The 23582-nt window shown below is 35.9% G+C and overlaps 4 protein-coding genes across 4 annotated transcripts; all 4 read left to right on the top strand.

Moving 5' to 3' along the window:
* The first annotated feature begins 1461 nt into the window (after positions 1-1461).
* LOC117781874 (homeobox protein H2.0) lies at positions 1462-8968 on the top strand. The gene is made up of 3 exons (XM_034618752.1): positions 1462-2137; positions 7991-8565; positions 8629-8968. The coding sequence occupies exons 1-3, from the start codon at positions 1633-1635 to the stop codon at positions 8881-8883; spliced, it is 1335 nt and encodes a 444-aa protein (XP_034474643.1). The 5' UTR covers positions 1462-1632; the 3' UTR covers positions 8884-8968.
* A 1835-nt stretch (positions 8969-10803) lies between these two features.
* On the top strand, positions 10804-11446 carry LOC117782086. Its single transcript, XM_034619031.1, has 3 exons — positions 10804-10923; positions 10980-11135; positions 11203-11446. The coding sequence occupies exons 1-3, from the start codon at positions 10854-10856 to the stop codon at positions 11388-11390; spliced, it is 414 nt and encodes a 137-aa protein (XP_034474922.1). The 5' UTR covers positions 10804-10853; the 3' UTR covers positions 11391-11446.
* Positions 11447-13811: 2365 nt separating this feature from the next.
* On the top strand, positions 13812-17960 carry LOC117782087 (breast cancer anti-estrogen resistance protein 3 homolog). Its single transcript, XM_034619032.1, has 5 exons — positions 13812-14151; positions 14606-15598; positions 15912-16346; positions 16727-17133; positions 17191-17960. The coding sequence occupies exons 1-5, from the start codon at positions 13861-13863 to the stop codon at positions 17315-17317; spliced, it is 2253 nt and encodes a 750-aa protein (XP_034474923.1). The 5' UTR covers positions 13812-13860; the 3' UTR covers positions 17318-17960.
* A 759-nt stretch (positions 17961-18719) lies between these two features.
* Positions 18720-22171, top strand: LOC117780767 (beta-galactosidase). Its single transcript, XM_034617413.1, has 6 exons — positions 18720-18985; positions 19060-19223; positions 19889-20039; positions 20100-20442; positions 20702-20849; positions 20925-22171. Exons 1-6 carry the CDS (start codon positions 18827-18829, stop codon positions 22021-22023), a joined length of 2064 nt encoding a protein of 687 aa, XP_034473304.1. The 5' UTR covers positions 18720-18826; the 3' UTR covers positions 22024-22171.
* Positions 22172-23582: the final 1411 nt, after the last annotated feature.

Below are 23582 nucleotides of genomic sequence, written 5' to 3'. Positions count from 1 at the left end.
AACTAATAAACTAAGAAATTTACAAGCTTTTTTAAAATCCCTTTATTAATAAAAGTTTATTAACCATTACCTGGACTACATAAAACCAACTTAAGGGTATTCGAGTTTTGCTATTCTCGAAGTTGAGTCCTTCTTTAACTAACTTTTCCCGTGATTGCATTTGCATATTCATTGTTATTTTTTCGGGGTCACTTGGTATCTGGTGGGGGAAGGGGGGTGTTTGGCGCCGCAATGTATGCTACGTAACGGCACGGCAGGACTCACATTAATAAAACGATTTTCGATTCACATTTTTACATTTCCTTTATTTATTGTGTGGTTTTTTTTTGCAGTTTACAAAGCAAACTGGCTCACAAGATTTGAAAGAGCAATTGAGGTTCTTGGTATGCGGTTAGATTTATGACTCTGCAACACAAGCGACACCATTACCCACTTTATTAAAAATGCTATAGCCAGACATTGTGGAATAATGCGCAGAGATCACTCAATTCCAGACAATTTAGCAAGCAATTCCCAATGCCATGTGTCGGAAAGAGATAAAACAGCATTGGCGATAGAATCTGTAGCTCCGCCCACTTGAATGGATGGCTCGCATTGGCTGCCAGCTGCCATGCTGCCTCTCCATAAGGTGTAGGTGCTCGGGAACTACTGTGAGTGTGTTGCTTCTCTCTGAATGTACGTTTGTTTGAGTGTGTTCGAGTTTGCATGTGTGTGGGTGTGTGTCTGTGAGTGTGTGTGTGCGTGCGGAGTACGGCAACATATGGAGAAATCGGTAAACAAATCTCAATAGCGATCAACGAACGATCTCTGACTGAGCTAATGACACAGCGGTCTGCATGTGTGTAAACAACTGAACCAAATGGTGTACAACAAGTTTCTCATCCATGTGAGCAACAATGGGCAGCGTTTGAGTTACTCAGTGCCAAAATGTGGTTAATCGTGAAAAGGGTCGTAAAAATATCATATTAAATCTTTTCACATAATATTCTTTTGAATACTTTTTATGATTATTGGGCATATGAAATTTATTTATTTTTCATATTTTATTTTTGTATATTTTTCCAGCGTTAAAGTTAAGGTTAAAGCACAAGTCAAACTAAAAGAATTAATTAGTATTTGCATTATTATTATAATTAGAATGATTCATAAATAAATCTGGTATGGATCATTTAGACGAAAGTAAAAATTAAGAATTAAATAAATCAAATAATTCGATTAAACTATGTAATTTATTTAATTAGAAGGAAAGTGAAAGGTTACTCTTCTTCAATTTACAATGATCCAAAGTCATTAACAATTGCGTTCACAAATTTTTATCCAATTTAAATGCTATTTCGCCCACTGTATCGATCCCCACAATCACTGAGATTTACTTTAACACAATACTTATTCGTATGCGCCCAAAGGCAATCGATGATCGCTGGTTGGGTCTGCTCCCGGGCCGGTCCATTCAGTTCCGTGTGGGTTGTCTTAGTAAACGGTTTAAACTTTATATGCGCCCCCTTAATATTTTGTTGGATCGTATCTTAAGCTTACTTTTTAGCGACGGTATTTTGTTGAGAGAGCTTATTTAGTTGTGACATGATCGTTAATCTACGCAAATATCGATTACCAGTGTGACCAAATTGAGCAATGTTACTACTCGAAAGTGCCAATATGGAACAGAGTGTGCCCGAGAATCTTAGCACGCATGTGTTTAACGACTGTGAAATGAAATTGAGGGCGAATAGTCACGATCCTGCGGATAGTGAGAATGGATCCAATTCCAACTGTGATCTGCCTACCAAAGATTCAGCTTCGAATTCCAGTGCAACCACCCCAAATATTACAACCACCAGTAGCAGCACCACAACCAAAGTGAAACTAAGTTTCAGTGTCGATCGTCTGTTAAGCTCAGAGCACACTGATCCTTTGACATCCTTGAACCCAACACCTACACGACAATGCTGTGATGGTGGTCCCTATACCTGCTGTACCTTTCCAAGCTGTTTTGGACAGAATACGGAAACTGCCAAGCATCCGCCTATATCTGCTCCACATGCGTATACCTATGCAGGATTGGATAAGTTCTATCCAGGCATATATATGGATTACAAATCGGTGCTAAGACCTACGCCCATACGTGTTGCTGAGCATGGTGAGAATGATCGCAAATACTTTGATAACAGATACTAAGTAAGGTTTATTAACTATTGCATGAACAGATTTGAAAAGCAAGCAAAATGCAATATTCTTAAAGTACACTGAAAAAAAGAATGTTCTAAAATCAAGATTTTGGTCTCAAAAATGCGTTGAGAACATAAAATTCTTAAAATAAGAAAACACATTTTGATTTTAAGAACATTTGGAATACGACCAAGTTCTAATTTTAAGAAAACATGTTCTTATTATAATAATAAAGTAAAAAATAATCTAATTTAGATTTATATACATTTTATTCTGTCTTTTAAATATTTTTTTTTTACCCTGTCACGAGTGAGATTCGAACCGGCGCCACGGGTTCACTATTTGTTTTATATGAAATTGTACATATTTATACCTTCCGAACAATTTAAGACTTTTATTCTTGTATTAAGTACTTAAATTTTTTAGATAAATATTCTAAGTACTATTAATATGGTCTTAAAATGGTCTTACTTTGAGAACAAAATATTTAAGATGAATGTTCTTGATTTTAGAAGTTGGTCTTTTTTTTCGGTGTATATGATCTAAATAAATACTTATGATCAATAATTCCTAATCATTTATAATATTGTTCTTGAGTCCCACTTAAAATACAATGAATCCATCTTTTAAAAATATGATCTTTGAAATCTCAAGTATCTAAATAAGCCAAGTGACAATCAAACTAAATCTAACAATGATATTTTCATTATAAAGTAAATCAGAAAAAAGATCTTGGAGTTATCAAATGACAAATACATTCATCTGACCAAAGATACTCATCTACAAATTATAACAATTTTTCAAAGTTCAATATCCTTTCATTAGCTCTGTTCTCTTGCAAAAACATTCTTCATTGAACGATCAAAAGATGCGCTATGAAAGTTTTTCCCATTTGCCAATCAAATTCCGACATGTTCTGTGGGTCTTCCACTCATTATAAACTGCATTGCAATCGTATTGTAAAGAGAAGAGATAGAAAATTTACATTCCGGGAAAAACTTGAAACACTTTTGGTCTCAACCAAATGGTTGGGCCATAAATTGTGCGTTTTTATTGGAATTATTAGTTGATCTGTGGCCATATTGTGCAATATTATTGTAGCCAACTGTTCTTGACGAAAACAATTCGTTTGTTGAAATCGAAATCGAATTTGAAATCGACAAATAGATATCTATTTTGTAGTATTTACGTTACTTCCTGCTGTTTTGTAGATCAGGGGACGACTCATGGACTCATGTGCACTTTGATCTTGTTTATATGAAAAATAGTGAGAAATATATTTTGTATATTGTGGGTTGTCGATTGTGGATTGCTTTTGTTCAACTGGCTTGCCCTTTTCTTTGTTTTATATACAATTCTTATCAAGAGGGTGTTAAATAGCCAAGTGCCTCAATTTGACGTCTGCAACCGGAAGTAAATGTTACACAATGTCATCATCATCATCGAATGTCAAGAAGATTTCTGATATGATGGTATAATAAGACAAGTGCAAGACCTTAATTAGATATGTTAACAGTACTTCCTTAAGTACTCTCCCCTTTGGCTTGAATCATCAATACCGAAATCAGAAATTACTTTAATCAAGAACAACAACATTTTCGCCTTAATTCCCCTTTAAAGTGGCTAACAAATTAGCGCCACATCAAAATAAATTGGCCATCAATTCAATGTGAACATTTATGAAAATTATTATCAAAATTAAATGATTCTTAAACACATTATCTACAGCAGCAATGTTGAGAGGGCGAAAATTAAATGCCAATTAGCACGTGGCATTAAATTCGACATTTCCTCAATCAACAACAAAAGAGCAACAAAAATAAATACAGGCAAGAGTTTTGAAGTGTTTCATCAATCCTGTGCTACATTAAATAAATTAAAATCAAAAGAACAAAAACCAAATTAACAACAATTTATGAACAAATTAAGTATTGGGCTTAAAAATAAACTCAATGCCCAGAACGATCGATGGAAAATTAAAATTTGAAATTCGAAAATTGAAAATTGAAAACCAATTGAAGCGAGTTTGTTTATTTGCTTGAGCAATTGGCCCGTCATTCAGGGGCAGCCAATCCATCTAAGTATAATGAATTGTTCCGTTTGAGGAGCCCCTAAAAGGAGCTGTATCTTCTCCCGTAGAACTCTCTGATAGATTGGGGCGCCGGTGGGGCCAACTACTGTGTCTGAGTATAGAGGCTGCCGTTTAAGTTAATGACATGCAGCATTAAGTAATTGACGGACTGAGGAACTGGCTAGCTGACTGATTGAAGCTATGCTATGCTATGTTTTCGGTATTTTTAGGGGCCATCCGAGGCCAACTATTTACACAGCCACCCACTGTGGTGGCCCAGGCTGGCAAGGCTACCTGTGGTGCCAAAGTTATTTCACTAGAGAGAGAGAGAGAGGGAGAGAGAGAGAGAGAGATGAGGTAGAGGGAAGGAGTTGGAAAATTCTCTGTGCATTCATTTGTGATGGATTGATCGCATCGCATAGCACATCATAAAAAACCATAGCCCAACTATAGTCACAATTCCATGCAGCTCCAGGTTCCACATTTCTCCAGCTACACTGATCTTCAGCTATTTGTTGCTGTTTGCTTGTTGCTGCCTTAAGTGTTGAGTAGCTTGTTTGATTGTTTTTGTTTTTTGGTTGGCGATCGATCGATTCATCGATCGATGGATCGTTGAAGATCTTCAAATTTTTTATCCCTCTGCTTTGGTTGTGCTTATTTATGTATCATGTTGGAGAATGCTGCGGGTAAGAGCCTATAATTTGGCGCCACTTGCCTAATTAATTTACAATTTATATGTTAATCCAATTGATTGTGTCTTCCAGAGATCAACGATCATAGAGCAACACATTAAATACGTGTTAGCAATATATGACCTGTTCCCTTGACTCTACTTTGTCATAGTTCCCAATAGCAGGTGTGCTTTCACTGACCCAGGGAAACTGCTGCAGATCGATTTTAGATCGACTGATCAATATCTGTATAGCTGATCGTATTAAATATTCGTCAGCACATCATTTGAATCAGTTGTCAATTTAATATTGATAAATATTGAAACATACAGCTAATTATCAAGTTGAAACTTTGTAAGATCGCGATAGAGCAACTTTATGATGATGATCGACAATTGAATCGAAATCAATGTGTATTTTAGTTAAACTGCAAAGTAAATTTACAGACAATAGAGTTTAATAATTATCTTGATAAAATCTTCATTTATACAAATGATAATTTATAATAATTTTATTATTTTTTTAATTTTATAATTTTACTAATTAAACAACTTTTTATTTACATATGTAAAATGTATTGATCGATCAGTAATTTTTTATTTAAGATCTCTCAAATGCAGAAATCAAAATAAAAAATATCGGTAATAAGTTACAAAATTAAATATAAATTATTAAAATGACATTAATTAAAAATTATATACAGAATTGATCTAAACGCCAAACCATTATTAAAATGAAATGCCTTTAGTAAATCGGTCTAATTTTGAAAAAGTTATAAAAGTTTGAAGTTAAAGAAACCTTTGACCTACCAACTTTACAAGTTAAAATTGATGTCCAATTTGGCATGATTTTTTACAAAAAATAAAACGTCCAGAATCAAATTTAAGGTGTTGGTATATACTAATTACAATATAAGGAGTTGATTAAAAGTGAAAACAAGTCCACGCTTTTGTTATTTGTTTTTTAATACAAGAAATTAATATATATGCAAATTAAACGATTCGGTTTTGGGATCTATCGGAAAAAGTTACGGTTGCGGTTCCAGTTCCCGTACTAAAAATGAAACGATTAGTAGCGGACAGCATCTCCGATATCAATTCCGGTGTTATTTCCTTCTAAAAAGTAACTTCTATAAGTTAAATATAGGCTCTGCCTTTTTATTCTTCAAAGTAGTCTATAGAGTTGGGTACATTACAGAAACCTTGTTTAATTTTTTCTTGCTACAAGGTTAAGAATATCAACTAAATTCATCTGGTCATCTGGTCAGTGAGAAAGCGATATTCTTACAATACTCTCACTCTCTCTCTCTTTCTCTCTTTCTAGCCTTGCACTCGAAATGCATTCAAGTGTTTATCCAAGAGTGAACTCGGAATATATTCGCAAAGCCATAAATACAATCTCAGAATGCAAATAAATCGATTACAATTGTAAGCAGGCCATAAATTTATAGCCACAAATAATCAAGATAGGGACGCGGATCTGACCATAACAGAGCCAACCAGTCAATGATTTAAAATGCGCTCGGAATGATCACAACTCATTAAGATATTTACAGTATTTGGGGGATATTTACAAATAAGTATCTATATGTGAGAAACGGCAATTAAGGCGCGCTGAGGTGTTGAAATCAATGGAAAACTCATTATAACAAACTGGCGGCAGTTGACAGAAGCCAAATGCCACCAATTAAGGTGCACAGTTGCACATGGCGCACACAGATACAGTTGCAGATACCAATACAAATGCAGATACAGATGCAGAAACAGATACAATTGCAGCGCATTTCCGTTGCAATGTAAATAGACAATCTCTCTTGAGATTTGAGTAAATAAAATGCAGCATGAACAAATAATTAGACGCATGCCGCGAGCACAAACAAATTGGATAATCGTTTTCAGAGTTTATAAAAATCCAATAAAAATGCATAAACTAGTTTAATCGTTGCCACCAACAAAAAACTATTAGCTCATAAGTTGGGCGTATTTAAAAAACATTTAGCTACAAAACAAATACACACATACACACGGACACACACTTACCCCTCTGTTACCCCTGCCCCAGGAACACCTTGTGCCCCATGTCGTGTTCGATTACCCCAAATAAGAGATATTTGCTGTGGTTTTTGCTTTTGTTGTTGTTGTTGTTGTTGTTGTTGTTATTGTTATTGTTGTTGTTGATTCTTGGCGGTGTGGTGTAAACAATTTGTTTACCTACAATGCTGATTATTTCCAATTAAGTGAAAATTTTATTATAAACAAACTCATTTAAATATTTTCAACGTGCGTTTCATTGAAAATAATTTACTTAACAAATTTTTCAAAAATTGTATTTTAATATTTTCTTATGTCGATTATTTGTTATTCACTAAGGGAAATGCGTAAATTGTATTTCAAAATATATTATTTCCCGGCGGATATAAGTTCATACATAAATAAGTAACCATTGAGGATGTCGGGTGCCAACTTAAAAAAATAAATAAAACTCTCTGACTTGGAATTTTGAATAGCAAACCATTTCCTTCAATTGAGAAAACTTTCAAAAGACACAAATAACATATATCGAAGGTAATTAGGCAAACAGCAATAAAAATGGTAAATAAATTATTTCAAAATAAATAGTTTGATTTCAGCAAATTATTTCAAAAATAAATTTTTTGTTTTGTAAATTTATATATGGTAAGTTGAATCTTACAAATTAAATATTTTGATAATAAGATTTCTATAAAAATCATAATCAAATCAGAAAATTTTATTACCGACCATATTTCGAAATACTTTTTAATTATACATTCAAAGTTTAGTTAATAATGTAATATGTAGAATTACATGTACTGAAGACGAATTTTTTACTATATAATATTATAGTTTTAATACTTAAATATAAATTAAAAATTAAACTAATTTGATAATTTAAAGTAAAAGAAACAAAAATTATAATTTATTATTATTGGTTGCAACTGGAAACTTAATTCTAAATTACAAAAAATTGTCGTTAAAGCAATTAGCTATAATTATAATTTGTACAATGACGGAATATAATAGACAATTGTCGTAATAATTGATTCGTCTTCTTTTCTCGATAGCAACATTTCCCACACTGGCAACAAACGCACTTCTGCGTTTCCATCAGCAACAGCAGCAACAACATCATCATCAGCAACAGCAGCAGCAGCAGCAACATGTACACCCGCAATCACAACATCCACACAAAGCAGCAACTTTATTGCACAGCTCAACATCGGCGGCTGCGCTGCTGGCGCCATTAAATAGCCTAAAGACGCTGCAGTTGACGCAGCAGCAACGTTTCTTGACGAAGACAGCGCAGCAGCAGCAGCTACTGGACATTCCCACAACAGCAACAAGTGCTGGCAGTAGTTTACAAAATGGCGGGCACTCACACAACAACAGCAGCAGCAGCGGCAGCAACAACAACAACAGCAATGGCAGCAGCAGCAATCACAGCAACAATATCAACGGCGGAGGCAGCGGCAGCAGCAACAATATTAACAACAATGGGAAAAGAAAGCGTTCTTGGTCACGTGCCGTCTTCACGAATCTACAGCGTAAGGGACTCGAGATACAGTTCCAACAACAGAAATACATAACAAAACCAGATAGACGCAAGTTGGCAGCTCGACTGAATCTCACAGATGCTCAGGTTAGTTTCTGGCTAAACAGAAATTATATGTACAAGTAATTGAATTAAGCTGCATTCTTACAGGTCAAGGTGTGGTTTCAGAATCGACGTATGAAATGGCGCCACACACGCGAAAATCTCAAGAGTGGCCATGAGAAGCAGCCACCGTCACAATTGGGCTCCGGAGCAAGTGCTGCCAAGCCAATGTTGTTCCCGACCGGAGCTGTTGCTGTCAGACCCCATGAAACGTTGGAGTACAGCTCCGACAGTTGCTCAAGCAGAGAGCTCAGCGAGAAAGCCGACGATGACGATAATTTTGAAATAGATGTGGTAGAGTAACAACTAGAATTGAGTTATATTGTCGAATTGCTGTAGAATATGAAAGTCAGTGTGAATTATGTAGAAATGAATGTAATTTATAAGAATCACGAATTTAACTTATTATCATACAATATTTAAGTAAATTAACATTTAAAAATTATAATAAATTATAAATAAATGTTCAATCTGCTATCCAAAATAAATAAATTTTCCAAAAGATCTTGAATATGTGGATTAATATGTGGAGTTAGGGTATTAAAGTAAAGAAAAAAGAGTCAATTTTTATATAAATTGAGTGCAATAGATCGGTAAGATAAGCGAGAAGATTAATTTACTTTAGAATATTGTATATAAATATTCCAAAAAAAAACATCTCCACGAGGTAAAAGTCTAGTGACGAAGGTCTTGATGCCCCAAAATTTCTGATATCCAATTTTATGACTAACAATAAAAAATTATTTTAATATTATAATCATAACTAAAAATAAAAAATATTTTTGGTTAAAATGAATGTGTGCTTTTTTTGCGCAATGTGTCGAGTGCCGAACTATTTTTATTTTTAATTATGATTATAATATTTATATAATTTGTATATTAAATTTTTTATTGTTCGTCACAAAATTGAATATCAGAAATTTTGGTGTGACTCAGTGACTCTGAAAAGTCTTCAGTTTTGTTTTAGATTATTTAATGATGCTAACCTATGAGTATCTCAGCATCCACTTTTCATAATGATATGCTTACTAAGGATTCAATCTACTAAATAAATACGCATAGATTGTTTAGATAAAATGAGGTACTTCATGCTTTCCAGTGTTTGGAAGCTGCCATTATATTAGATCAATAATATCATAATTAAATCAATTAAAGTCATACAAGCTTATGAAAACAAACATTTCAGATGAAACTCATCATAATGAACCCCGAATATTTCAAATTTACTGCCCCATCTGTTTGCATTACTCTCATTTCTCTTTCTCTCACAGAACTCTCGATTCTCAATTTTTATTTTGGCTCTCAGTCCGGTCACAATAACAACACGCAATGCCATTTTCTTATACGTATTCTTTCACTTGAACAACGAAAATTTAATTAGGGGTATACCGCTGTGATCAGCACAATTTGGAACTGCGACGAGACCTTCTAATCTACACAATGATAAAACCCGATACCGACAGCAACGCAAGACGTACGACAAACAGTTGGTCAAGCGCGGGGGCAGCTGACGGAGCGGATCAGAGAGACAATTAGGCAAACAGTGAGCACAAATTATTGACGCACGACATTGAGATATTACTTCAGTACGTAATAATATTATTATTTTACGAATACTCTAATTAAGCATATTATAAACTAGTGACTGTATTTGAATTCTACTGCACAAAAGAACAAAGAAATTATTTTCTTGGAGTGCCTTTAGTCATAGCTTGAATCTTATTAGTAATAAATTGTTATTAATTGATTTTTTAGCTTGAATTTTCCTAAAGCTAACCTTTTTTTCCTATCTGCTATATTCGTTAAAGATAAGTTTGATTTTTCAATTCCCGAGAAGATTTATTTTTTTGTGAGTAATAAAAGCCAAAATTCTGGAAAGAGTATTTATAAAGCGGCAATTGGAATATTGTATTTCACTTCTGTTGTTTTTCTAGAGCTTCGTTTGCTCAGTTTGTTGGCAATAAGTGAAGCGAGCGGTTGAAATTTCAGTAAGCGAGACGAGCGGCAATGTGACGGCTTAATTATACGTTATTTTAGTTATATGCGATCGCAGCTTGGAGCATTTGAAGCTATATAGTTAGATAGAATTATTAGAAAATGGGCAATGTACAAACGCGACAGTTGGAGCCTCGAAATGCGTCAAGTAGACGAAGCAGTGAGTGTTACATGATCAACAAAAACATGAACAGAGGTTTTTTTATAATCCAAATAATTAAGGTATCCTGTGGAACTTTCGTTATCCAAATGCCAGCAGACGTCGCGATGATGTCGCCATGATTGTGCACAACTCCAGACTGAGCATTGTCGACTGGCTAAATCTGTTGGAGTTGCAGCAATATGAAGGTCAGTTTGATCAGCAATTTGTGGCATTAACTCACGTTGCACATCCGCTCAAGCAGCTAACCTGCAAATGTATGTCACTGTCCACGATGTTGGAGATATTACCGATGGAGATTTAAAGCGTTTGGGCATTCGCAGCATGACCCATCGACAGAAAATGCTCAACAGTTTGCTTGGTGTACGTGCCAAGCGGAGGCAGTCCATGAATCTGGAAGGTAAGGCTGATACCAATAAACGGATTTTCAATTATTATCTATAGATACTGCTGGTTTATCTGTCTAGCAATGCGAAGTGCTCCCTGTGCGGTGCCAGTGCCGCGACGCAAAAGTTCCTGTCCATTGGTTTATCTAGATGCGAATGCAATTGATAATATGGCCGGGAGTAATGATAGCGGAGGAGCTGCCGTGATTACCACCAAAAGTGGCAAGGTGCTTAAGCAATTGACATTTGATGACTCTACAACAATGTAAGTATAAATTAAATGCAAAATGAGCTTCAAGTTTTACATACAACGAGTACATCTGACATAGATGAACTGACAAATCAAGGCAGGAAAGTTTTATAATTATTATTAGTAAGCAAATTATGTCTTTCATAATTATTTAAATTTAAGGTTGTATACAAATTATTAATAATTATCTTTATATCTAAATAAGCGGAATCTTTTAATACCGTTGGTGACACTCTCGAATAATGATCAAAACGGCAAACGCAACTCTAAAACTAGTCGACCGGTGCTACAGTCGAGCATACTCGACTGTCGGAGACCCCGTACTTACTATGGCAAAAACTTATAATGGAAAAAATTAAAAAATATTTAGTTAACTTAAATGCATATTCTATCATATTAGTAAAAATGTCTCATAAAACATAAAAGATTTTTATACTAAGACTTGATTTTCACCCGATGGGTCCTATGACAGCTATATGATATAGTGGTCCGATTTGAACCATCTTTGGACAGGATATATAAAACCAATTGTTAAACATATTCAATCAGTTTGGTTACGATATCTCATTAAACTAAAAAGTTTTTCATACTAAGACTTGATTTTCGCCCGATCGGTCCTATGACAGCTATATGATATAGTGCTCCGATTTGATCCAACTTTAGACAGAATATATATACAAAGTTTTATTTATATTCTATCAGTTTGATTACGATATCTCATAAAACAAAAAAGTTTTTCATACTTAAACTTGATTTTCGACCCATTGTTCCTATGGTGGTCCTATGATATAGTGGTCCGATTCAAAAAAGAAACAAACTTGACCTGCCTGCAAGATAGAGGGATCTACATACCAAATTTGGTGTCACTAGCTTTTAATTTGTTCTTATAATTTGGATATGACATTTTTTTTTCGATTTGTGGGCGATAAAGGGGGCGTGGCCAAATTTTAAAATAAACTTGATCTGCTTGCAACATAGAGGAACCCACATACCAAGTTTGGGGTCTCTAGCTCTTATAGTCTCCGAGATCTAGGTGTTCATACAGACAGACAGACAGACAGACAGATAGACAGACGGACAGACGGACATTGCTATATTGACTCGGCTATTGATGCTGATCAAGAATATATATACTTTATGCCACGGTCTGCCACGCCTCCTTCTGCCTGTTACGCACATATTCGTTAAAACAAACCCAATAGACCCCTGTCCTTTTTTTAAGTACGGGGTCTAAAAATATTATAACAAAATAACAGTTCTTAAAACACTTTTAAGTAAAGGCTCACCACCAAAAAATGTAAGTTTACTCTATCAACCTACCTAATCAACCTACCAACCTTACTCTATCATGAAAAGTAAGCAACACACTTGATTAACAGAATATTTATTAGTATAATATATTTATTTATAATATTTATTAGTATTTTTTCTTAAGTTATACGGTTTTAATATTATATTAATGTTTACCTAAATTATTAATTTATTATTTGCTTCGATTATTGTATCACCCAACTTGTTTAAAATTCGCAACTGTTAACATCCACATCAATAGCATCCACATGCATTCCCAAACTCCTTTGCAGTCCACATGCACATTATACCAACCACTCTCACTCGTGAAAATATTTCAATAACAAAAACTTTGCGCATGTCCCAAAAGAATTTCCCATTAAAGAAAGAAAGAAACAAAATAATAATACCTTTAACTGTTAGGCGGTCGGCATAAAAATCTTGAAACAAAACACAAACAAATTGGAAAAGCGAACAACCCTCACAAGGACATTCGACTTGTGCCAGGGTGGGCTAATCCCAGAGCGAATTTAGACGGCAAAGAGTGCAGACGAGGATTGCGATAAGAAAGCGAAGAACAGTTGCAGATAACGCTGCGCAAAGTTAAAGTTTATTCCATAAATTTATTTATATCTTTACATAATAAAATAAACTCAGTTTAGCTAATTGTTTATTCCAAAAAAAAGTTTATGTTTAAATAATTCTTTAGGGCGTGCGTTACCTAAAATTTCTGTAACAAAAAACCCTGCTAGAAAAATGGGCGTAGCAGGTGAGTGATAACAGCTTTCCAACAAACTTAATTATGTATAATTTGAAAATAGTATTTTTAGTTGCTTTGTATTGAAGCAAAAAACCAAATCGTTTATTAACTGAGTTATAAAAACTTATTTACTATATTTTACTATACGCATGGTTTTTTTTTTGCACTTGAACTTCAGACAAAAGTTTTACATACATATACCAAAGGACCACATTTTGTGGGAGCAAATTTCCCTTTTCAGCAAAAGCCCGGCCATTGAGGGCAATGTACACACCACACACAATAAATTACCCATAATAAGGGAAATGCATTTCTCACTCTCATCCCTTCTCTCTGGCGTTCTCTCTCTTATTGCCTCTTTCGCTCTTATTGTAGCTATGAGGAACTGAAACCGCGCTCCAAGTGCAACAGTCCGCATTGGGGCAACAACACTGACGACATGGAAAACGGCAATAACAGCAATGCCTCCACACCCATCGCCTCCTCACCCAATCCCAACGAGCAACAGGAGGCAATTGCTCTGAAAAAGGCACTGGAATGGGAACTAAGTTTGGATGCACGAGAGCTACGTTCACATGCCTGGTACCATGGAGCACTGCCACGTCAGCGTGCCGAGGAGATTGTCCAAAGAGAGGGTGATTTTCTAGTCAGGGATTGCGCCTCCCAGCCGGACAACTACGTGCTCACCTGTCGCAGCAAAGCGGCAGTGTTGCATTTTGTGCTCAATAAGGTGAGGGTGGAGAAAAGATTTTAAGAAGAAATAGCTTCTTCTTAAGACTCGAACTACACCCAAATTTAAACTCAAATCGTGCTCTCATACATGAATAAGTTTCGAGGATCTCAATTGCCAATGTAATATTTCTATTTATAACATAACATTTATAATATAACTTCTGTGTTTTTTAACCGATCTTTATGAAATTTTAAGGACTCAAATATGATATTGAAAACTCTCATATACCGCAAATCAAAGTTTTTGAGAATGTAAATATATAAGTGAATATAATATAAAAATAATTTGAAATTAATTTTAACAATATAGCTAGACATACTGTCCATATCAAATAAAACAATTTAAACTATAACAACAACTGTAAGTCAACTGAAAATATACTTCAATAATTTTATTTACTTAAGTATCAATGAATATTTTAAAAACGTGTACTTTCTTCTTTATTTTGCAGCTGGTGCTACAACCTGAGACTGTCTACGAGCGAGTGCAGTATCAATTTGAGGAGGATGCTTTTGACACTGTGCCGGATCTGATCACCTTCTATGTGGGATCGGGTAAACCCATTTCGGCCGCTTCGGGTGCATTGATACAGTACCCATGCAATCGGACATATCCACTATCCTTTTACGGGCACAAGATTGTGGGCAATCAGCTGCACACACAGATGCTGGCCGGACTACGTGGCCTGAGTCCATTGAACTCACCCATGGGCAGCACAACAGGTGGCGCTGGCATCTTTCGCTTTGGCCAGTTGGCAAACGAAGTGCCAGGAACACAACAGCCGGCGACGCCATCAAGTCCGCATTGTTCGCCACCTCGGGTGCGTCGTGAGGTGCCACCTCCTCGGCTGCCATGCAAGAAGCAGCAACGCTCCCAGAGCTTGACACCTGCCCAGGCAATGGTTGTGTGCAACATCAACAAACAGCAGGAGCAACAGCAGCAGCAGCAGACGGCGGCAGAGACAGCCAATGGACCTGGCATGGCGCGATTCCAGACCATTGCCCGTTGTAATCCCACCAGCGATTTGCAGTTGCAGCCACAGCATCTGGAGAGCAAGTTCAGCACACAGTCCTTGCCACGTCCGAGCACTTCGGCGGCGCAGGCTCTCAGGCAACAGGCGGCGGCAAGGATTTGCAGTTTGGCTCGCAACTGTAGCCTGGATACGCCCGATAGACCACCCAGTCCACCGCCCAAGCCCCGCAAGGAGCCCATGGCTGCGGTGCTGGCATATCAGGCCAGTGGCTCGGATTCGGGAAACGGTTCAGGCGATTCGGCGCCAGGCGATGTCAGTGAATTGAGCCTACAACGGGGTGGTGTCATCATTAAGAATCCACGATTCATGAGCAGTTCCGCCTCCAATGGCACATTGAAGAGCTTCACCGAATTCGACGCTCTCGCTGCGGAGGAGCAGCTCTTCTCCCTGCCCATCGAGGAGTTTAAGCTGGTGAGTTTATCTAGAATAAGAATTGTAATTATTACAATTTATACTAAAAAATTAAAAACAAAATAAAATTACATTTTTATCAAGTTATTTTCCAAAAAAATTTTCAATTTGTTCTTATTAAAAATAATAAATAACTCTTTTTCTTAATTTTTATTATATCAATTGAAAGTCAATAGTTCAACACCAAAAATATACATAGAAAATATCTTTAAAAAATGTATTTTTGCCGTTTTTGGTAATTCATGTTATTTTTTTAGTATACTCATATTTTTGGTATGATGATTTAAAACTTAATTTTCAATCCGCATTGCAGTGCAGCAAATTTGATTTTGAGAACTTTGTCACTTTGTTGCTGCCATCGGTGGAGAATAAGCCATTGGATGGCGATGCACTGAACACCTTCAAGATGATGCTCCTGGAGACGGGACCCAAGCTGCTGGCAGAGCATATAACACGCATCGATATTGGGCTATTTCTAGACGAGCCGGCCAATGAACTGGAATCATACTTGAGCTGTTCGGGCTTGGAGTTCTTGACACTGCCACATGGCAAAGTCTTCCGCGAGGACATTATCGAGCGCACGCAGTGTATTAAGCTAATGGTCGCTGTTACCATACTCACCTGTCAAACGGATCTCGATCGAGCCGAGCTCCTCAGCAAGTGGATACAGATTGCGGTGGAGACGAAGACGGCGTTGGGAAATCTGTTTGGCTTTTGTGCCATTATGTTGGGATTATGTATGCCGCAGGTAACCTTTCAACAAACTTCTTTAAAAGACATTCTAATCCATTAAGTGTCAATAATAAAGATTGATTTCAGTGTGAAGACCCTAAAACAACAGTCAGACATGGCCTTAAAAATATTTCAGAGTATTTGCGATACTTACAAAAAGAATTAATACCATTTATCATATTTACAATTAAATTTAAACTATGCAGTAAATCGAGTTTAAAACTACAAGGAAATTTCTTTAACGCTTTCTGAATATTAATATCTACAACTTAGTCAAATATGGATAAAATAAAATGTTCACCATACAATTTTTATTATGATTAATGCGAACAAAACTCAAAGTTTACTGTAGATAAGTTTTATTGAAATTACTAAAGAGATCATTTGCATTTGCAGATTCAAAAACTGGACCAAGCCTGGCACATTCTGCGTCAAAAGTATACTGACAGCGCATTTACGTTCGAGGCCAAACTGCGTCCCACTTTAAGCAGCATGAATGAGGCCTCCAATCCGCAGGCTCCGAATACAACAGTACCCCATGTTCTGCTCTATGCTCTACTTATTGATAGACCCGTGCTGGATATTATCAATCATGGAAATGTTGATGAACGTCCTGCACTTTATAATACCTGTATTGCGCCCTGGGAATCGAAGGCCGACGATTTTGGTATGGGCATCAATTTCCAGCATCTGGATGCCTCGCGTGGTTTTCTTAAGAACTTGGATTTATATCGCAAGAATGCCAAGATCATTTTGGAAGAAGCCAGCACCCGGCTAGATGAGCTGCTGGCGGATGCCTTCCGGTAGGTTCATCGAAACAAATCTCTAAGAAAATTTTTTATCTAATCTTTCACTTTTAGCACCGAATTTCACGTGAAGTTTCTATGGGGCAGCTCGGGAGCTACGGCCAAGCCCGAGGATCGACATGGCAAGCTTGAAAAGGTGCTAACCCTGATGGCTGATAAGTTTTGCAGTATCAGCGCCTAACTCTGTATAAATAATACCAAAATCAACGATATTAAATGGACTCTAGTTTTTTAAGCTGATCATATTTACTACAATCAAAACTCTATATATAATTACGTATACTAGTCCCTTACACACAATCCAAAATGATTCATCAAGCTTCCTGCAATTTAGTGCTGGTTCTACCTCAGCCTATGTGAAATAGAAGCACTTTTGTTACAGTTCAAATAATTTATGAAAGAAAAGAAAAGATAAAAACTATTTTAAATTTAGTTAAGACAAAGGAACTACTTAGTATTTGTTGAAACACTCCATAATATAGCAACTTCCGTTCCCATATAACTATACACTTATCAATTGAAGTAATCAAAATATACCCTACACCGAAAGCTAAAGACTCTAAGAGAGTTGTCAAAACCAAAAAATAATATATTAATATTGAAGCACTCTACCAAAGGCATTTAAAGTCTAGTACTTAACACATATTCAACTAAATAACGTATTAAACTATAGATTGGACAATATACACTTAACCAAATTCATAATTTATACATTTATACGAGCATGTACTTGAATGATATAATTTTTTGCAATTTTATAAGTGATAGTACAGTAAACAATGATAAAGAAATAAAGGAAATATTAAAACAATGTGGATCTATATTATATATTTACTATGCATGTATTTAGTTACTCACGATACGATAAGTATTTTTTACATAACTCATATCTACTAAAGCAATTCAGCAAATACGTCATCGGGCGTATTATCTTTTTAAATTTTACAAAGTCTATCAATACATAGGAGAAAACCAAAATTGTATTCCAATTCTGCTTATGACAACCAAAAAAATTAATACGATTTATTGGATCCTATTAAATTAATTTACTTAATTTAATTACTTAAGTTATTGCGAAATATCTGTCAGTTTTTGCTTTTCAGATATGTAAAAAGAAATTCTTTTTAAAAGTTGCAGGAAACTAATTTAATAACTGATGAAAATCTGGCTTGGAATTTTAATTGGTTTAAAATTGCACATAAAGTACTCTCAGAACTCTTTATAACGAAAAAGATTTAATTTTTTTATTGCATCTTTAAGTAGTTTATTTCAAAACGACAAGCTAGATTAATTTAATCAATTGGATCATCAACAGATTTTCAACAACTACAGATTAGATAAATCTATTATTACTTAGAGCTACTTGAAGTAATGTTCAAATAACGATAATGAGCATAGTGGAAAACAAAACGATTGATTAAAAACAATTATGATCTGCAGGCAGGCAACTTAAGCCCAGCACTAGCTTAATCAGCCACTCCAGGCCGACTTATCAGAATAGTATTTATATATATTTACATACATACACATATTTGAATTAAAGTGCCAGTCCAACTTGATGCAAACCCATTGACATTGTGCTGTAGACAGCGCTGGAGAACGGTTGTAAGTCGCACTCTTCGCACGAGCTTAAAGCTACAGTTAAGCTTAATATTGAGCTTTAAATCACACACAAATACACACGTAGACAATGAGCACCGAAACTGTCAGCCCTGGCGGTGGCGGTGGCGGCGGCTTTCGCTGCACTCGCAAACTGACATTGGCCATGAGCGGTGGTGTGTTAATTTTAGTGATCGCATTGACAGTTGGCCTCTGCGTTGGACTCAGCGGCAGCGATGGCTTAATAGAGGTGAGAGCATTTTAAGCTGGTAAATACCAAGTAAATTTGCACAGTTTTTAATCATATATATATGTCATATTTAGGACCCGCCCGCCTTTAGCGTTGATCATAAGGCGAATACATTTCTGTTGAATGGTAAACCATTTCGTTATGTCTCCGGTTCTTTTCACTATTTTCGTGCCCTGCCCGATGCCTGGCGAAGTCGGTTGCGCACCATGCGAGCAGCTGGCCTCAATGCCTTGGATACGTGAGTATCTCAACAAGGGACAGCACGCAAGTGCTAATCAGTGATCGTCAGTTAGGACGTGACTATACGACTACAATTGACATGCAACGAACTTTGACTCAGGATTCATAAACTGGTTTTATTAATGTGATGACTGTGCTTTTCAAACCCTGATGATAAACAAAACAACAACAAGAAATCATCCGCTTTGCAAACTTTATACACTTGCGAAGGGAAAAAAGTGTTGTCCATAAATCTGTGTCGCAATAAATCATGTTGAGGAACTACATATGTATATATTTATACAGCTTGATTCGATAATTCGAGAAAGGGAAGCTTAACATTATTTCAGGGACAGTTATTATTTGAAATTGTATCCATTTAACCATGAAATAATGTTTAATAATGAGTTATAATTAACAACTCAATAAATAATGATTATTCTTGAGCAAACAAATAAAACTTATAAAATAATGAATATTCCTCGAGTTTTATTTTTGTTTAAAAATAATAATTAGTTTTGGTTGAAAATAAAAATAGAGTTACAATTTTGATTTCAAAAATTAAATATTACACACATATTTCGTGTAAAACCGTTGCTAAATGACACTTAAGAGAAAATATAAATACTTAGATATATAGATACATGTTTAGTGATTTTTTAAAACGACCTCACATTCTAACAGTTACGTTGAATGGTCGCTACACAATCCACATGATGGCGAATACAACTGGGAAGGCATAGCCGATGTAGTTAAGTTTCTCGAAATAGCTCAAGAAGAGGACTTCTATATCGTGCTCCGACCCGGACCCTATATCTGTGCGGAGCGTGATAATGTAAGTTCTATTGGAACAGGATGAAATGAAATCATATTTCAAAATGTATTTCCTGCATAGGGAGGTCTGCCGCATTGGCTCTTCACCAAATATCCGGACATCAAAGTGCGAACCAACGATCCCAACTATATCAAGGAGGTTGGCATATGGTATGCAGAGCTAATGCCACGTCTGAAGCATTTGCTCATTGGCAACGGGGGCAAGATCATAATGGTTCAGGTTGAGAATGAATATGGTGCATATTATGCCTGTGATCATGACTATTTGAATTGGTTGCGGGATGAGACCGATAAGTATGTAGAGAACAAGGCGCTGCTATTTACAGTGGACATTCCCAATGAACGGATGCACTGCGGCAAGATTGACAATGTATTTGCCACCACAGACTTTGGCATCGATCGCAGTGAGTTAAAGATTAAATATGGATACATTATAGAAGTATTTATCTATTATATACATTATATTATATCTGTTTTTGGCTTTTCACGTTTTAAATAGGCAAGTGTAAATTTCGTAAATCAGTAAATATTTTTTTCATTCAAGGAATGAACATGAAAAGCAGAGATCGCAAATAATTTTAACTGCTCTATATTTGTTTATGTTAAAAATAATAAAATAAAAAATAAAAATCATATACAATTCCCATTTTCCACTCCTTATAGTAAATGAGATCGACAATATTTGGAAGTTGCTGCGCGGCGTACAACCGACAGGTCCGTTGGTCAATTCGGAGTTCTATCCTGGCTGGTTAACGCACTGGCAAGAGATGAATCAGCGACGCGATGGTCAGGAAGTGGCCAGTGCTTTAAAGTAATTATATATATTTTAAATAAAGGTTAGAATACGATTATAGTGTTTCACAAACTCACCTTTTTCTCCTTGCAGAACAATACTCAGCTATAATGCCAGCGTCAACCTGTACATGTTCTTTGGAGGCACCAATTTCGGTTTCACTGCCGGCGCCAACTATGATCTGGATGGTGGCATTGGATATGCGGCGGATATAACCAGCTATGACTACGATGCAGTTATGGATGAGGCGGGTGGAGTGACCAAGAAATATGAGCTCGTCAAGAAGGTGATTGGTGAAGTGCTGGAATTGCCGGAGATAGCGCTCAATCCTGCCAAGCGTTTGGCCTATGGCAGAGTGGAGTTGACGCCAGCATTGGAGCTGCTCTCGGCAGACGGCCGTGCTGTCTTGTCCAAGGGCAAGCCCGTGATTTCTGACAAACCCAAATCCTTCGAGGAAGTTGATCAGTATTCAGGACTGTTGTTGTATGAGACAACGCTACCAAGCATGGATCTGGATCCGACTCTATTGCAGGTCGAGGAGCTGCGAGATCGTGCCCATGTGTTTGTGGATCAACAGCTGGTGGGCACACTGTCCAGGGAGGCGAGAATCTATGCTCTGCCATTGAGCAAGGGCTGGGGCAGCACCCTCCAGTTGCTAGTGGAGAACCAGGGGCGGATTAACTATGATCGCGCCAACGATACCAAAGGCATCTTTGGCAAGGTGACGATGCAGCTACACAATGGCGGTGCCTTACAGCTGGACAACTGGACCACCACTGCCTATCCCCTGGAGGCGTACACCATAGAAGCCTGGCGGCAGCAGCGTCAAAACTTAGCCGCAGATTCCGCAGTTCCCAATCAACGCTTGTTGCGCTCCGGACCGATTGCCTATACGGGAAGCTTTGAAGTAAATGAAGTGGGAGATACTTATCTTAATGTCGCCGGCTGGGGAAAGGGAGTGGCCTATGTAAATGGCTTCAATCTGGGACGCTATTGGCCTTTAGCTGGGCCACAAATCACTCTGTATGTGCCCAATGAACTGCTCAAAGTGGGTCAAAACTCTCTGGTGCTATTGGAGTATCAACGGGCTAATAAAACCGTCAACGGTTCGGAGCTGCCGGCGGTGCAATTCGATGCAGTGGCTCAGCTGGACGGAGAGTCCAGTGAGGCGCCTCAAATTGCCAAGAAGTAAACACTATTTTAATTATCTTTTATAATTTACAAGCGTTTTTTTATTCAATTAGAAGCAATTTTTTGATTTTGCTGTCACCATGACAAACTAATCTTATTTGTTAATATTACAATAAACATTGCTTAACTAATTCAAATTGTTAATTTCATTTATTGACTGGCATTATGTTCATCATTTATCAATTATAGTATTAAATTTAGCTCTTTTTCAATTGACTTTATCGGTATTCGGTACCATTTATTAAATTTTCAGGCATTTTCACATTTATTGCACAAATCAATTTAATAGAATTCGCTTCTTAATTACATAATTTTTTTTACAGCTATTAAGTACATTTATTTAATTTCCCTTTAAGTTTTTTGTTCATTGGCAAATGGAGATTCGGAATTCATTAATATATTTTTCAGAAAAAAAATTTGTTGTTAATTATTTAGGCTTTTTTTAATTCTTTGAGTTTCTTAAGAGTTTTTCAAAAATGTAAAGTACTCGGCTTGTGTTGGTTATAAATGCTCCGAAATTTGAGTAGATTTATTATTAAAATATGGATCTCTTTTGGGCAGTGTTGCATAGAAATAGAAAAGGAACAGTTTTTAATTCTGATTCTATTACAACTCAGACGTATACTCGTAATTATTTCACCTACTATTTCTGAATTCATTTACTTTGTAAAGCAAATTGATTGATTTAATTTATTGTTTTACAACCCATTTAAATAGACCTCTTGTAATACTAAGTACTTAGTTGTAAATCCAACTGCATCGAAGCTCCTATAGATATATGTAATGACAGATATTTCAAATTTCTTTCGACTAATTCGACAGCAGTCTTTTGTAAAGCCCATTGCGAACCCAACTCACGTAGTTATAAAAAGCTCTCATTTTTTTACACAATAGTAAATGATGGTTAGACTGCGGCCCATTGGAATAAATGGTAAACCATAAGCAATAAACTAAATGTAATATGCAAAAATATATAAATTTTATGCCATTAAAGGCATTCAATTTAAGCTCGTTGAAAAGCCATCTACATTTTATTTTTATTTATTTTATATATTTTTCTGTTTGACTTTTTTGTGCCCCCACACACATGTTTTTTGTGATTTCTTCATTTTTTATTTTTGTTATAAAAATACTGCAATTAATATCAATTTGTTGTAGGTTTTATAGTAATAGATTTTGCTGCTTACATTAGGAATGACTTTTGTGTTAATTATTTTCAACTAAGTACCCTTGCAGCTGAATTTTTGTGGACACTTACTTATAAAAATACTTTTAAAAAATTATAAATTTTTAAGATTTTATAAAAATTAATTTTATAAAGATTAATATATTTATATTTTTTTTTTCTATTTTATTAGTGACAATTTCTAAAAGTCAAGAGAAGTAACTTAGGGCCGGTTATTCAATGTCTCCTTATATTGTATAAAATAGATAAATTCAAATTTGACATTGTTTTCCATACACTTTACGTCAAAATATCTGTTGTATAGTTATCAAACCCCTTAAATGGACATGGAAAAGCCGGCCCTTAATCTATTGCAAAAGAAATTAATTTTCAAA

Source organism: Drosophila innubila (genome assembly GCF_004354385.1).
Source record: "Drosophila innubila isolate TH190305 chromosome 2L unlocalized genomic scaffold, UK_Dinn_1.0 4_B_2L, whole genome shotgun sequence".
NCBI lineage: Eukaryota > Metazoa > Arthropoda > Insecta > Diptera > Drosophilidae > Drosophila > Drosophila innubila.
Note: the sequence above shows the minus strand (reverse complement) of the source record. Positions and strands in the feature narration are given on the sequence as shown.

Excerpts from the sequence above, each read along its gene's own strand:
- LOC117780767 (XM_034617413.1), top strand. The coding sequence starts at position 18,827 with ATGAGCACCGAAACTGTCAGCCCTGGCGGTGGCGGTGGCGGCGGCTTT. Across the intron at positions 20,443-20,701 it reads AGACTTTGGCATCGATCGCA|TAAATGAGATCGACAATATT; the intron begins GTGAGTTAAAGA and ends CACTCCTTATAG. Across the intron at positions 20,850-20,924 it reads GAAGTGGCCAGTGCTTTAAA|AACAATACTCAGCTATAATG; the intron begins GTAATTATATAT and ends TTCTCCTTGCAG.
- LOC117782086 (XM_034619031.1), top strand. The coding sequence starts at position 10,854 with ATGATTGTGCACAACTCCAGACTGAGCATTGTCGACTGGCTAAATCTG. Across the intron at positions 10,924-10,979 it reads GGAGTTGCAGCAATATGAAG|CTAACCTGCAAATGTATGTC; the intron begins GTCAGTTTGATC and ends CCGCTCAAGCAG. Across the intron at positions 11,136-11,202 it reads GCAGTCCATGAATCTGGAAG|CAATGCGAAGTGCTCCCTGT; the intron begins GTAAGGCTGATA and ends TTATCTGTCTAG.
- LOC117781874 (XM_034618752.1), top strand. The coding sequence starts at position 1,633 with ATGTTACTACTCGAAAGTGCCAATATGGAACAGAGTGTGCCCGAGAAT. Across the intron at positions 2,138-7,990 it reads CATACGTGTTGCTGAGCATG|CAACATTTCCCACACTGGCA; the intron begins GTGAGAATGATC and ends TTTTCTCGATAG. Across the intron at positions 8,566-8,628 it reads TGAATCTCACAGATGCTCAG|GTCAAGGTGTGGTTTCAGAA; the intron begins GTTAGTTTCTGG and ends GCATTCTTACAG.
- LOC117782087 (XM_034619032.1), top strand. The coding sequence starts at position 13,861 with ATGGAAAACGGCAATAACAGCAATGCCTCCACACCCATCGCCTCCTCA. Across the intron at positions 14,152-14,605 it reads TGCATTTTGTGCTCAATAAG|CTGGTGCTACAACCTGAGAC; the intron begins GTGAGGGTGGAG and ends TTTATTTTGCAG. Across the intron at positions 16,347-16,726 it reads TGGGATTATGTATGCCGCAG|ATTCAAAAACTGGACCAAGC; the intron begins GTAACCTTTCAA and ends TTGCATTTGCAG.